The following is a 14,289-nucleotide window of genomic DNA, read 5'->3' as shown; positions in this document are numbered from 1 at the left end:
CTCAGATGCACTTTCTCCCAGTGGGAGGTGGGTAAGAGACCATCTTTCCAGGTAACTCAGGTAGCATTTTCTCAGAGAGGACTGTGTTCTGGCTTTGGCCATATTCTCATCTCTGACTTGGTAACCATGGCTAGATTTTCTATATTAAAAATATATCCAATTGTTATAATTTGAGGAAGAGTCCTATATATTGTGCCATCCCCTTTGGAAGTGACTTCTAGCTCCTTAAGAAGTCATCTCTGGAGCATGCAATTGTCCCTGCTCTTAGATTGGAGATTCTTGGGTCTGAAGTGGGGGCAGACTTCTGGGACTTCTGCTTACCTAACTGCATCATGTTCATGAGTTTACCTTCTCCAAGGATGCAACAGTTAGGGTTCTCTAGGGAAGGAGAACTAACAGGAGATATCTATAAACAGTATGAGATTTTGTAAAATTGCCTTATGTTATTATGGGATGCAAAAGTCCAAATTTTGTAGTGCAGGCCACAAACCAGGGACTCTGATGTAGGTCCTTGATAAGATCCCCAGGAGACACTGGCCTTCTGAAGTAGAGATGAAAATTCTTTCTCTGCATGCTGATATCACTTCCCCTCTTAAGGCCTTCAACTGATTGGATGAGACACCACTCATTGCTGGTGGCAATCCCCTCAGTTGATTGTAGATATAACCAGCCATCTAGGCAATCAACTCACTGATGATTAAAGTTCATGAAATAGGGGGGTGGGGGGGTATATGGGGACCTCATATTTTTTGAATGTAACATTTAAAAAATAAAGAAAAAAAAAGTCCATGAAATGTCCTTGTATTATAATATGCCCAGTGCTTGCTTGACCAAACAACTGGGCACCGTGACCTGGCTGAGTTGACACATTAGCCTAACTATCACAAGGGTTGACCTGTTTTGCTATTATTTGGAACTTTATAGGCTATGGATTGGTGTCCCTGGCTGTCTAGAGTCCTTGCTGTTGGAGGAGGAATGGAAGATGGACACTTACACATCTTGGATATAAACACTGGGGACAGCATTCAGACCCCAAGCACAAACTCACAGGTAAATGTCTCCTCTGGAGTTCACTTTCATTCTAATTCTTCCAGCATCTTGTGAAATTTTGTGGTATAACACACTTCCCCTTGCCTACTGAGTCCATAAGGAATTTCAGATCTCAGGAGTTTCTTTTTATAAAATTTTTTTTGGTTTGTGAACCCAAAGTTAATCTAAGTTGTGCTTTCTTTTTTTCTCATTTCCCTTCTTTCTCATGATTGGTTTGCCTATGAAACTTGAGAGCAGTCTGGCTATTCCTTGCCAATGGTCATAGTCCACTTAAATTCATAAGTTCACTGCCCCTGAACCTTTTCGTGTGCTTGGTGCTTTGTTGCTTTGGCATAAATGTTCTGAGAACTAATATAATTCCTACAACATCCTAACCCCAGCTGTGGCTTGGAGAATGAATGGTAGACAGAGCATACTTCCTAGAACCGGTTTAAAATATATTCATAATGAATCATAAATTACCATAATTTTGCATTTTTTGGCCATTATTGCAGATTTGTTCCCTAATCTGGCTACCTAAGACAAAGGAGATTGTGACTGGCCAAGGCACTCCTAAAAATGATGTGACTATATGGACGTATCCTGCTCTGGCCAGCTCGGGTGGGTTTTTTGGTAAGTAAATGGGTTATCCTTCATTGGCTTATCATTAATTATTCAATTAGCAAATTGGTTGTCATTCATTAAAATGCCTGAAATGAAATGTCTTTTCCTCTGGCTCTTTGAAGTACGTATTTCATCATTTGAAATTGTCAGTTCATCTCTCTCTTGCTTATGTGTATGGGTAATGGAGTAGTGATCTTGGACAGTTTCGAACTGTAGAGTTAATATCACAACTTATCCTACCTTATTTTGAGAGAACACCAGTAATGCTGGAATGCGTGGGAGATCAGGAACCTTGAAAGGGAGAGGCAATGTTGTGTGTGTGGAGGCCACTAAAGGCCTTGACCTCTGGTAAGCCTCTACCCTTTCAAGGCAGACTCCTGTTCCTTTTCAACTCAGTTCTACAAGCTTTTACTGGGTACTTCTTGAGAGTAAGACTCCATTTTGGGGAACAAGGCCCAGGCCCTGTCCTCAAGGGTCTTGAATCCTCTTGGATGCAATCTAGAATCTAAAGGGATTGAAGGATGAGCAGGTATCTCCTTCCACACAGCCCTGGGAAATAAGAAGACAAAAGTGGTGGTTGATGAAGGAACAGTACACTGCCATCTGAGCTCTTATAGAACCCTGATTATGCATCCTGTCATCTTCCTCTCTCCACTCAGCCTTTCCGTATTTATTTGGCATCTGCCTATTAAGCATTTACTCTGTACTGATGTGGGCTATCAGTGGGAGGCTGTTCATTTCTTTGTAGATAACTTAAGCTGTATGTGTCCTGACCTGTGGGTGTGGGATAGTGAGAGAGTGAGCAAGGCAACGACTCCAGTCCTGGAGAAACAGTTTAGCAATGTAAACTCTATAAACTTTAAATATTCAGGGAAAATGCAAACCAAATGTGCTAAAAGCTTATCTAGAATGTATGAAGTCCATGCTAAAAGCTTACCTAGGATGTGGAAGATATATATGCTAATTCAAGCCTATTGAACACTGAGACAAAGAGCCATTTGGCTCTTCTTCTCTGTATAAAAGGAACTAAAAAATCTTGTTCGGGGCTCAGATTTTGGAATGAGAAGCTCGGAGCCCCTTCAGTCATAAATAAATCATTTTTCCTTCCCCAAAATTATTCCTGAGTCCTGGCCTTTCTATACGCAAATAATTGAACTTCTTGATTTCTACAACAGTATGAGGCACCGTTTGAGCTGCTGGGGCTATGTAGGTGAACAAACCAGCCAATGTCCTTGTGCTCATGGGATCTATACTTTTGTGGGAGGAGACAGACAAAAAGTATTAGGTAGTGATAGACCTTGACTATTGTCTATCTTGGAGATTCTGAGAATGTTTGGCAAATAACAAATAATATTTGGCAAATAAAACACAAGTTTCAGAGAGACTTTCTCCCTCTGCCAGCAGCCTGGCTGGACCTCTGGTCAGCCTCAGAATAACCTTTATATCCTTCAGCTGTGACTTTGCATGGTTTGGTAAATAAAAACATAGGTAACTCTTGACAGGTCAGTCATGAGTGTAGGAGAAGTATGAGTTGATCTTTTGCATGTTTATTTTAATCATAAGACATGCGATTGCCTTGACCTCTTCAGATTAGAGAAATATTTTAAATCAAGCCTTAAAATTGGTTCTTTACAAGACTATACTTCCAGCAGCCAGGCAGAGCCTTTTGTAACACTTAGTGTGAGAACATGTAGTAAATACTTGACTCAATTTGCTGATGCTGGGAAGACATAAAGAATGCATTCATCAGATATGTTTCCTTTTTACTCTGGAATTAACAAAGATTTTTTTTTTAAAGATTTATTTCTCTCCCCTTCCCTGCCTGCCCGCCCCCCCCCCCCCCCCGCCCCCAGTTGTCTGCTCTCTGTGTCAATTTGCTCAATTCGCTGCACATTCTTCTGTGACTACCTCCATCCTTATCAGCAGCACCGGGAATCTGTGTTTCCCTTTGTTGTGTCATCTTGTTGTGTCAGCTCTCCGTGTGTGTGGTGCCATTCTTGGGCAGGCTGCACTTTCTTTCACGCTGGGCGGTTCTCTTTACCGGGCGCACTCCTTGCATGTGGGGCTCCCCTATGTGGGGGATGCCCCTGCGTGGCAGGGCAGTTCCTGCGCACATCAGCACTGCGCATGGGCCAGCTCCACATGGGTCAAGGAGGCCCAGGGCTTGAACCGCGGACCTCCCATTTGGTAGATGGACGCCCTATCCATTGGGCCAAGTCTGCTTCCCTGGAATTAACAAATTATGCTTCCTTTAGTTTTAATTCCTTATGAATTCTTTTTTTCCATTGGTACCAGACAAAATTCCAAAGTACATTCAAACTTTTTTCCTTCTTTTAACATGTTGTGGTTAGAGATCCAGTTACTTTTTAAGCTATTAGACATCATTTTTATCTCTAACTGGTAGTTTTTTTCTATATGCAGCATTTACCCAAAGTGTTCAGCAGGATAGATGTTATACAAAAACATGTTGGATAAATTTGGAAATGCTGGATTAAACAAGAATAGGTTCTGCCTCTTTTGAACATCTTCAAGTCTTTGATATACTAACGTGTACTGTGAATCTCCAAGAAGAGGTTACAGGGTTCAGTGTTTCCCAAACACATCTGGGAAATCTTTTGTATGGGAGCTTCTTGAGGTACTGTTCCATGAACACCCTTCAGGGAACACTGCCATAATGAGTAGATTACTTAGGTACCTAATTTCCATGCATTTGCATTGTGAATCAGTGTTTCTTTCCATTGTGGGTAAAGGACCCTGGTGACTGAGATCTAGATCAGGGTCTTTCAAACTGGGGGTTGTGGCCTATTGAGTCATGAATATAATGGGTTGAGATCAGCATTTGAAAAATTAAGTGGAAGAATATCGAATGGAAAATATCAGAATGAAACAATGTAACAAGTGGTAGGTATTATTTTGTGAAACTTTTGTTTTAGTTATACAGCACATGTAGAAGGTCACAGGCCCATAAAATGTAGCTCTTACCGTAGGTTGTGGTCAAAGAGTTTGGAAAAAAGTCGTTGATGGCCACACATTTCTTCTGCCTTATCCCGTTAGCCACAGTCATAATTCTTTGGGGGAAATTTTCAGTTAAGGAGGGCTCACCCACCTGGCTATAGATGGAAGATAACATAATTGTCTCTTTTCTCCTAAAGAATTATTTCTAAACTTTAAAACAAGAGTAGGTAACTTTCTCACCTATAAGCCAGATCTGACCTTTGACTTAGTTTCATGAGCCCATTGAGCATTTATCAGTATGTGGTCTCATTTATGATATAGCTGTCCAGAAAAAGAAAAAGTTTCAACGTTTTCAATGCAGTATTCTCGAAACTCGGGGACATGAACCCTCTTTGAGGACATTTAAGGTAAAGATGGCATTCCACACTACCTAGTAAGTTCGGATTGTCAATGCTGTAAGAGAAAAATGTGAAGGATGCTTTTGTTCCCAATCCAAACACCATTTCCCTAATAAATTTCAGTGGTAGCTAACCAATTAAAAAAAAATGAACAGACTTTATTTTTTTAGAGCAGTTTTAAGTTTACAGAAAAAATCCTCAAAAAGTATAGAGAATTCCTAGAGCTACCCCCTGTTTCCCTATTATTAACATCTTGCATTAATACATTTGTTACATTATTATTACCTAAAGTCTGTAGATTACATTAAAGTTTACTCTTTCTGTTGTGAAGTTCTACGGGTTTTGACAAATCTACAGTGTGGCATGTCCACCATCACAGTATCATACAGATACTGTAGATTACTGACCTAAAAATCCCCTGTGCTCCCCCCTGTTCATCTCTCCCCACTTTCTCTACTTCCCCTCCACCACTGGCAACCACTAATGTTTTACCGTCTCAATAGTTCTGCCTTTTTGAGAATGTCATACTGGGGATCACAAAGTGTGTAGCCTTTGCCTTCTTTTACTTAGCAATATGCATTTAAAGTTCTACCATGTCATTTCATAGCTTGATAGTTCATTTTTTAAAAAATTGCTGAATAACTCTCCATTGTATGGATGTGCCACAGTTTGTGAAGAAGTGTGATGATTGTTGGATTGTATGGTAAGAAAACTTAGCTTTGTAAGAAGCTGTCAAACTGTCTTCCAAAGTGACTGTACCATTTTGTATTCCCACCTAGGTATCCAATCTTCAGGTCTAGATATTTTTCAAGTTCTGCTTTGGGGAAGATTTGAGTTCTATTTTTTTCTCCTTTTTTCTTTTTATATTTTTTTTTATTAGAGAAGTTGTAAACCTACAAAAAATCACGTATAACATGCAGAATTCCCATAAATCACCTTTCGACCAATACCCTGCAATGCTGTGAAACATTTATTACAGATTATGAAAGAACATCATCAAAACATTACTGCTGATTATGGTCTATAGCTTACATTTGGTATATTTTTCCATGTACTCCTGTTATTAACATATATATTCATATTGTACATTTGCTATGGTTCATGAGAGAACATTCTCATATTTGTACTGTTTATCACAGTTCATCTTCCACCACATGGTTCACTGAGTTATACAGTCACGTGCCTTGTACCATCCATCCAAAGTGTACACTCAGTGGCTCTCACTTTCCTCACAGAGTTGTGCAGTCATCGCCCCAGTAAACCTTTGAATGTTTTCCTTAGTCCAAAAGAAAAAATCACATGCCCCCTCTTATTTACCCTTAGAATTGATATCGTACCTATTTATTTATTACAGTACCATTCTTGACATTGATGCAAGCCTATTACAATATTGCTGTTAACTATAGGCCATAATTTACATTAATTGTATTTTCCCCATGTATCGCTATGTTCTTACCACCTTGTAATAGTGATGTAGATTTGTTCTAGTTCATGAAGAACATTCTTGTATTTGTACTATTAACCACAATCCTCATCCACCTCTTGTTTCATTATGTTATTCAGTCCCTAGATTTTTCTCTAGCTTTTTTCCACTGGACATTTACATCCCTAGAGTATCCCTTTCAGTCACAATCCCATTTATAAATCAGCCATGTTAGTTATATCACTATAATGTGTTACCATCAACACTATCCATTTCCACACTTTTTACAGTTAGGCTAATTGAAAATCCTACATACATTAAGCATCAGTACCCCTTCTCAGTCCTCATACTATCTCTAGTAATTGGTAGTCTAAGTTGTAACTCCACGTGTTTATGCTTTGTTTTTAGTTCATATTAGTGAGATCATACAGTATTTGTCCTTTTGTGTCTGGCTTATTTCACTCAGCATAATGTCCTCCAGGTTTGTCTATGTTATCATGTGTGTCCCAGTTTCATTTCTTCTTACAGCAGCATGGTATTCCATCTTATGTATATACCACATTTTGTTTATCCTTTCATTTGCTGATGGACACTTGGGTTGTTTCCATCTTTTGGCAATTGTGAATAATGCCACTATCACATCAGTGTGCAAATGTCTGTTCGCATCACTGTTTTCAATTCTTCTGGATATATTCCTAGTAGAGGGATTGCCTGATCATATGGCAGTTCTATATTTAGGTTCCTGAGGAACTACCAAACTGTCTTCCACAGAGGCTGCACCGTTCTATATTTCTTTCTTTTTTTTTTTTTTAAGATTTATTTAATTTAAATCCCCCCCTCCCCCGGTTGTCTGTTCTCTGTGTCTATTTGCTGTGTCTTGTTTCTTTGTCCGCTTCTGTTGTCGTCAGCGGCACGGGAAGTGTGGGCGACGCCATTCCTGGGCAGGCTGAACTTTCTTTCATGCTGGGCGGCTCTCCTTACGGGGGGCACTCCTTGCGCGTGGGGCTCCCCTATGCGGGGGACACCCCTGCGTGGCACAGCACTCCTTGCGCGCATCAGCACTGCGCATGGGCCAGCTCCACACGGGTCAAGGAGGCCCAGGGTTTAAACCGCGGACCTCCCATGTGGTAGACGGACGCCCTAACCACTGGGCCAAGTCCATTTCCCTTTCTATATTTCTATGAACAGTGAAGGAGTGTTCTTATTTCTCCACAGCCTCTCCACCACTTGTTGTAGTCTTTCTTTTTTTAAAGGGGTTCCTGGGGTTGAACCAGGTCCTCGTACATATGAAGCAGTTATTAACCACTGAGCTACACACCCACTCTGCTGTTTTCTGTTTTTTAAATAATAGCCTATCTATGAGGTATGAGATGATATCTCATTGTAGTTTTGATTTGCATTTCTTTAATAGCTAGTGATACTGAACTTTTTTTTTTTAGGAGGTGCTGGAGATTGAACCAAGTGCCGCCTACATGGGAAGCAGGCACTCAACCTCTGAACTACATCTGCTCCCCTGAACATTTTTTCGTGTGCTTTTTTGCCATTAGTATTTCCTCTTGGGAGAAATAACTATTTAATTCTTTTTACCCATTTTTAAGTGGATTGCTTGCTCTTTCCTTGTTGTGGTGTATGATCTCTCTATGTAGCACAGAAATCAACCCTTATTGAACATGTGGTTTCCAAATATTTTCTCCCATTGAATGGGTTGTCTTTTCACTTTCTTGACAAAGTCCTTTGAAGTGCAAAAGGGTTTAATTTTGAGGCAGTCCCATTTATCCATGTTTTCTTTCATTGCTTAAGCTTTTGGTGTAAGGTATAAGAAACCCCCACCTACTACCAGTTCTTAAAGATGTTTCTCTGCATTTTCTTCAGGAACTTTATGGTTCTAGCTTTTGTATTTATGTCTTTGATCCATTTTGAGTTAGTTTTTATATAAGGTTGAGATAAGGGTCCACTTTCTTTCTTTTGGAAACGGATCTCTAGTTCTTCCAGCACCATTTGTTGAATAGACTATTCTGACCCAGCTGGGTGGGTTTGACAGGCTTGTCGAAATCACTTGACCATGGATGTGATGGTCTGTTTCTGAATCATCCATTCAGTTCCATTGCTTTATATGTTTATCTTTATGCCAGTACCATGCTGTATTTATCACCCTAACTAAGTAAAATAAAGTCTGGAAGTGAGAGTCCTTCAACTTCGTTCTTCCCTTTTAAGATGTCTCTTACCATTCTGAATAAATTTGATAATTGGATTTTCCATTTCTTTAAAAAAAGGCTGTTGGAATATTTTTTGGGATTGCATTGATCTATATATCAATTTGGGTAGAATCGACAGCTTAGTGATTTTTAGTTTCCTATCCATGGACAAGGAATATTCTTCCTTTTATTGAAGAAATTCTTTGATTTCTTTTAGCAATGCATTGTAGTTTTCTAAATACATCCTTGGTTAAGTTTACTACTAAATATTTGATTCTTTTTGTTCCTATTGTATAGAAATTTCCCCCCTGACTTCTTCTTCAGATCGCTCATACTAATGTACAGAAAACACTACTGTCTTTTGTATATTAATCTTGTGTCCTGGCACTCTGCTGAATTTGTTTATTAGCTGAAAGCTTTGTTGTCTATTTTTTTGGGACTTTCTATGTATAGGATCATATCATCTGTGAATAGCAGAAGTTTTACTTCTTTCTTTCCAATTTTGATGCCCCCTCCCCCTTTTTTTTGCCTAATTGCTCTAGCTAGAACCTTTAGCACTACATTGAAAAACAGTGGTGACAGTGGGTATCCTTGTCTTGTTCCTGATCCCGACAGGAAGGCTTTCAGTCTTTCACCATTGAGTACAGTGTTAGCTGTGGATTTTTCATGTTTACCTTTATCATGTTGAGAAAGTTTTCTCCAATTCCTATTTTTTGGAGTATTTTTTTAATCCAGAAAGGATGCTGTATTTTGTCAAATGCCTTTTCTGTGTTAATCCAGATGATCATGTGATTTTGATTCTTTGATTCATTAATGTGGTGTATTATGCTGATTGATTTTCTTGTGTTGAACCACCCTTGCATGTGGGGGATAAAAGCCTACTTGATCATAATGAATGATTCTTTCAATGTGTTGTTGGATTTGACTACCAAGTATTTTGTTGAGGATTTTTTTATCCATATTCATTAGGGAAATGGGCCTGTAATTTTCTTTTTTTTGTAATATCTTTATCTGGCTTTGTTTTTAGGGTGATATTAGTTTCATAGTATGAGGTTGGTAGCGTTCTTTCTTGTTCAGTTTTTGGGGAAAGTTTGAGTAAGATTGGTATTAAATCTTTGATTCTGTTTGCTTTAGGCATAGTTTTCTGTTCTTTTCTAGTTTCTTCAACTGTTTAGTTTGGCCATTGATTTTACCTCTTCTTTTTTTTTAATAACTAGTTTTTCTCCCTCTCCCTCCCCCTGCTCAGCTGTTTTTTACTGTCTGTGTCTATTTGCTGTGTGATCTTCTGTATCTTTTTCTCTTTTTGTCTTCTCTTCTCTTTTTGTTTCTCCTCTAGGTTCTACCGGGATTCGATCCTGGAGACCCTGATGTGGAGAGAGGTTCCCTGTCATTTGCGCCCCACAGTTCCTGGCTTCTGTTTCACCTACACTTGATTTCCCCCTTTGTCTCTCTTTTGTTGTGTCATCATCTTGCTGTGCGACTCACTTGCGCGGGCACTGGTTCGCTGCGCAGGCACTGAGCTTGCTGTGTGGGGACTCGTGCAGGTGCTTGGCTCACCATGTGGGCATTGGCTTGCCACATGGGCAAGCTTTTTTTTTTTTTTTCCCCACCAGGAGGCCCCAGGGATTGAACCCAGGTCCTCCCATATGTTAGGCAGAAGCCCAATCACTTGAGCCCCATCCTCTTCCCTCCTCTTTTTCTCTCTTTTTCCCCCCTTTTTTATTTTTTAAGTATTACATTAAAAAAATATGAGGTCCCCATGTACCCCCCACCTCTCTCACCCCACTCTTCCCACATCAACAACCTCTTTCATCATCATGGCACAATTCATTGCATTTGGTGAATACATTTTGGAGCACTGTTGCACCACATGGATAGTGGTTTACATTGTAGCTTACACTCTCCCCCAGTCCACCCAGTGGGCCATGGCAGGACATACCATGTCCAGCATCTGAACCTGCACCCTCTTCTTTTTCAGTGTAAGCTTTGAGGGCTTTAAATTTCCCTCTAAGCACTACTTGTGCTATATCCCATAGGTTTTAATATATTGTATTTGTATTTTAATTCATCTAGAGATATTTATTGATTTCTCTTGCAACTTCTTCTTTGACCCACTGATTATTTAATAGTGTGTTGTATAATCTCCATACATTTGTGGGTTTCCCTTTTTTCTGCCTGTTGATTCCCAGTTTTATTCCATTATGATCAGAGAAAGTGCTTTGTATATTTTAAGGTGCTTTTAAAATTTATTGATATCTGCTTTGTGACCCAGTATATGGTCTGTCCTGGAGAAAGATCCATGGAATTTTTTTTTTTTTTTCTTTTAGTGACTTAAAGTGAAAACCTTTATTATTAATGATTTCCTTCCATTAGGAACTCTGGGGAAACTTAGCTGTAGCCTGCAGCTCAGGGTGTTTCTCAAGGCTCAGGATATTGGCTGAAGTCATTTCTAGGCTCAAGGCTGGAGGATCTGCTCCCAAGCTCACTTATGGGGCTGTAGGCAGGCCTCAGGTCCTTTTAGGGGTTTTGAAGCTAGTAGAAGTCCAAAGTCAAGATTTCGGCAAGCCTGTCTTTCTCTCCCAAATCTGTAGTGTTCTGGTGCTAGCTGCCTGTCTGCCTTGGGGTTATCTGGCTTATAGCTCTGCCTTCTAGCCAGTGGAGATGCTGTGAAGATTCTCTCTTCTTTCTGCATCTGTTCATTCCATGTCTTCTCTGAAAAGAAACCTATTGAATTTTCTTAACCTGCGGTGTCCCAAATTAATGTGAACATCAAATATTCATTCCATTTATTTTTCAAAAGAGGTACTAGGGATTGAACCCAGTACCTTGTACATGGGAAGCAGGCACTCAACCACTTGAGCTACATCTGCTCACCTCTTTCCATTTTTAAAACCTATTAATGTCATAAAGAATGTTCTTTGGGAAATGATGGGTTAGATAACAAAGGGAATATTGTCTATAGAAATCCATAAGTGGGACTCAAGTATGCTTTGTGGGAGAGCTTTGGGGTTCTTTACCATAAGATATATCAATTTATTTGATTAGTTCCTTGGAACCTGGGTCACCAGGGGATTAGAATGGTCAATTAGCTTTTGGGGAAGGATAGGAAAAGGGATGGATGAGTGACTGGAACACTCTACAGTGATGATGATTCCTGAGTGTTGGTAGATTAGAGAAAATAGAATCAATAATGGTATGAGGAATAAGGTGTGGTAGACTGAAAAATGGGCCTCCAAAAGATGTCTAAGTCAATTCCTGGAAACTGAATGTTACATATTTGGAAAAAGGGTTTTTATAGATGTAATTATGTCAAGGATCTTGAGATGAGATCATCCTGGACTATCTGGGTGGGCCCTAAATCCAATGATAAGTGTCTTTATAAGAGAAACCCAGAGGAGGAGGTTTGTGACCATGGGGACAGAAACTGGAGTGATGTGGCCATGAGCACAAGTTAAGGACTGTCCACAGCCACTAGAAGACACTTGGAATGGAGTCTCCAGAGGGAGCAATGCCTTGCGGACATCTTGACTTTGGACTTCTGGCCTTAGAACTGTGAGAGAATAATTTCTGTTATTTTAAGAACCCTATTTGTGGTCATTTGCTGCAACAGCCACAGAAATCTAATCCAAGGGTAAAGAGCACTGAAGGAGGGGATGTTGAACAGTCTTGGCCACTTTAGAATGTGGTCCGGAGTCAAGCCTGACTGGCCTTTCCTGTAGCAAAGGCTCAATAGGAGTCAGGGCTGAATGTGTCAAGTATGGAGAGGTCCTTTATCCTGGGATGGGGTTTGTGGCCCCCCTGAAATTGCTACCTAGTCCTCTGTACCAGCCCTTGTAATATGGAATATGAACTGTCCTTCCTTCTCACAGGCCACAGAGGCAGAGTTCTGCACCTGGCTTTGAGTCCAGACCAGACCCGGATTTTTTCTGCTGCAGCTGATGGGACAGCTTCTGTGTGGAAGTGCTCTTAGCCACTCATTCCTGCAAAGCTTCACTTTCTTCATTTCTAAGTGAGGGTAATGCTATTAGCCTTGTCTTCTCCATGGGTTTGTTATGAGTATCAAACAAGGTGAAGTACATTTCCTGATGTGAATGCCTATTCTCCAGATCTTCTTTCTCTGGTTATTCTATCTGTCCTTCCTTCCATTACATTTCCCAGAGATTCAGTCTTTGATCTTCTACTCTTCTCTCTCACTCATCTACATTAACCTTTGGTGATTTCCAGCCTGGTGCCTTTGTCAGAGTTTTCCTTCTATTCTGAAATTCCTGCTCCTCTCCTTCTTGTCCTTGCAATCTGTGCAAGTCTTAACCTCTCCAGGAATTGCTTTCAAATGTTACCCTAAGTTTGAATTCTTGGCATTGATCCATATATCTACTGATATTAATATACTATTGTAATTGTTTTTTAAATATTTTTTTGCTCTGTGACTCTTTGGTTATTTCAGTTTAATTGTTCCCTGGACAATTAAATTATAATCTCGCGTAGTTGAGGAAGCATACATTTTAGTTTTTGATGGCCCTTAGGAAGTTTTGCTCATGCTAGATAACAAATATTGATTTGTTTGCTTTGTCATAAATGCACACATTTGCATGTATATCAATGCATTACTACTCCCTTGCCCTGACAAAACAAACTGATAAAACAAAATAAAAGCTTTCCTAATTGAAAAGCGGAATAGTATATACAAGGAGAGTTAGGACTTCCCTGCCAGATTAGTGTTAATTTGTCAATACATTCTTTTATTTCAGCTTGGTTTTTTAAATTTAAATTTTTTAATTTTTTAATATTTCAGGTTAGTTTTATTATCAAATAACATCCCATTCAAAATATCAATGTAACTCCTAAATCATTAGGAAGGATAGTATCATTAATTTGTATATATAGTCATGATTTAGGGATGACATTTTCACCAGATTTTTTAGATACACAGAATATTAGCAACAGGAGTAGCTAATATTTATTTATTTATTTATGTAATATTTATTACATACCAATTAAGAATTTAAGAAGCTAGGTGCTATTTTTACATGCTATCTCATCCTTTTAATCCTTTGATGGAAGTACAGGCTCCTTTTACAGTAAAATCTCAGCCTCGAGATAGGTTATTAAATGGTTCTGAGAGCTGATGGCTAGAACCCATGTGAGATTTTTAGCACAAAAACATACAGACTGTACATCTCAAACTTCAATATGCATGTGAATCATCTGGGGAACCTTGTTAAAATGCAAATTACGATTCAGAAGGTCTGAGATTAGACATTTCTAACTAGGTTCCAAAACTTGTTGAGGCTGCTAATCTATGGACCATATTTTGATAGCAAGGATCAACAGGTTGTAATAGGTCACAAATTACTAACTGAAAAATCTTTATGTCCTTCCATGGCCCACTGGGTGGACTGGGGCTGAGTGTAAACTACAATGTAAACTATAATCCATGCAGTGCAGCAGTGCTCCAAAATGTATTCACCAAATGCAATGAATGGGCCACAGTGATGAAAGAGGTTGTTGATGTGGGAGGAGTGGGTGGGTGGGAAGTCGGGTATGTGGGAACCTCTTATATTTTTTAATGTAACATTTTTTGTGATTTATGTATCCTTAAACAAAAAAGCAATTTATTATTAAAAAAATTGATTAATAAAACCTCAAATTTTTAAAATTTCAAATT

General features: G+C 39.3%; 1 protein-coding gene across 2 annotated transcripts in view; it reads left to right on the top strand.

Annotated features, from left to right (window-relative positions):
- Positions 1 to 13,035, top strand: part of CDC20B (cell division cycle 20B) — a 72,067-nt gene extending 59,032 nt beyond the window's left edge. For both annotated transcript variants that reach the window (XM_058309020.2, XM_004483488.3), the window contains 3 exons: positions 925 to 1,050; positions 1,545 to 1,662; positions 12,494 to 13,035. In XM_058309020.2, the coding sequence (XP_058165003.1) occupies positions 925 to 1,050; positions 1,545 to 1,662; positions 12,494 to 12,594 (345 nt within the window). In that variant the 3' untranslated portion in view covers positions 12,595 to 13,035. The remainder of the gene's footprint in view (positions 1 to 924; positions 1,051 to 1,544; positions 1,663 to 12,493) is intronic.
- Positions 13,036 to 14,289: the final 1,254 nt, after the last annotated feature.

Source organism: Dasypus novemcinctus, chromosome 2, assembly GCF_030445035.2.
Source record: "Dasypus novemcinctus isolate mDasNov1 chromosome 2, mDasNov1.1.hap2, whole genome shotgun sequence".
NCBI lineage: Eukaryota > Metazoa > Chordata > Mammalia > Cingulata > Dasypodidae > Dasypus > Dasypus novemcinctus.
Note: the sequence above shows the minus strand (reverse complement) of the source record. Positions and strands in the feature narration are given on the sequence as shown.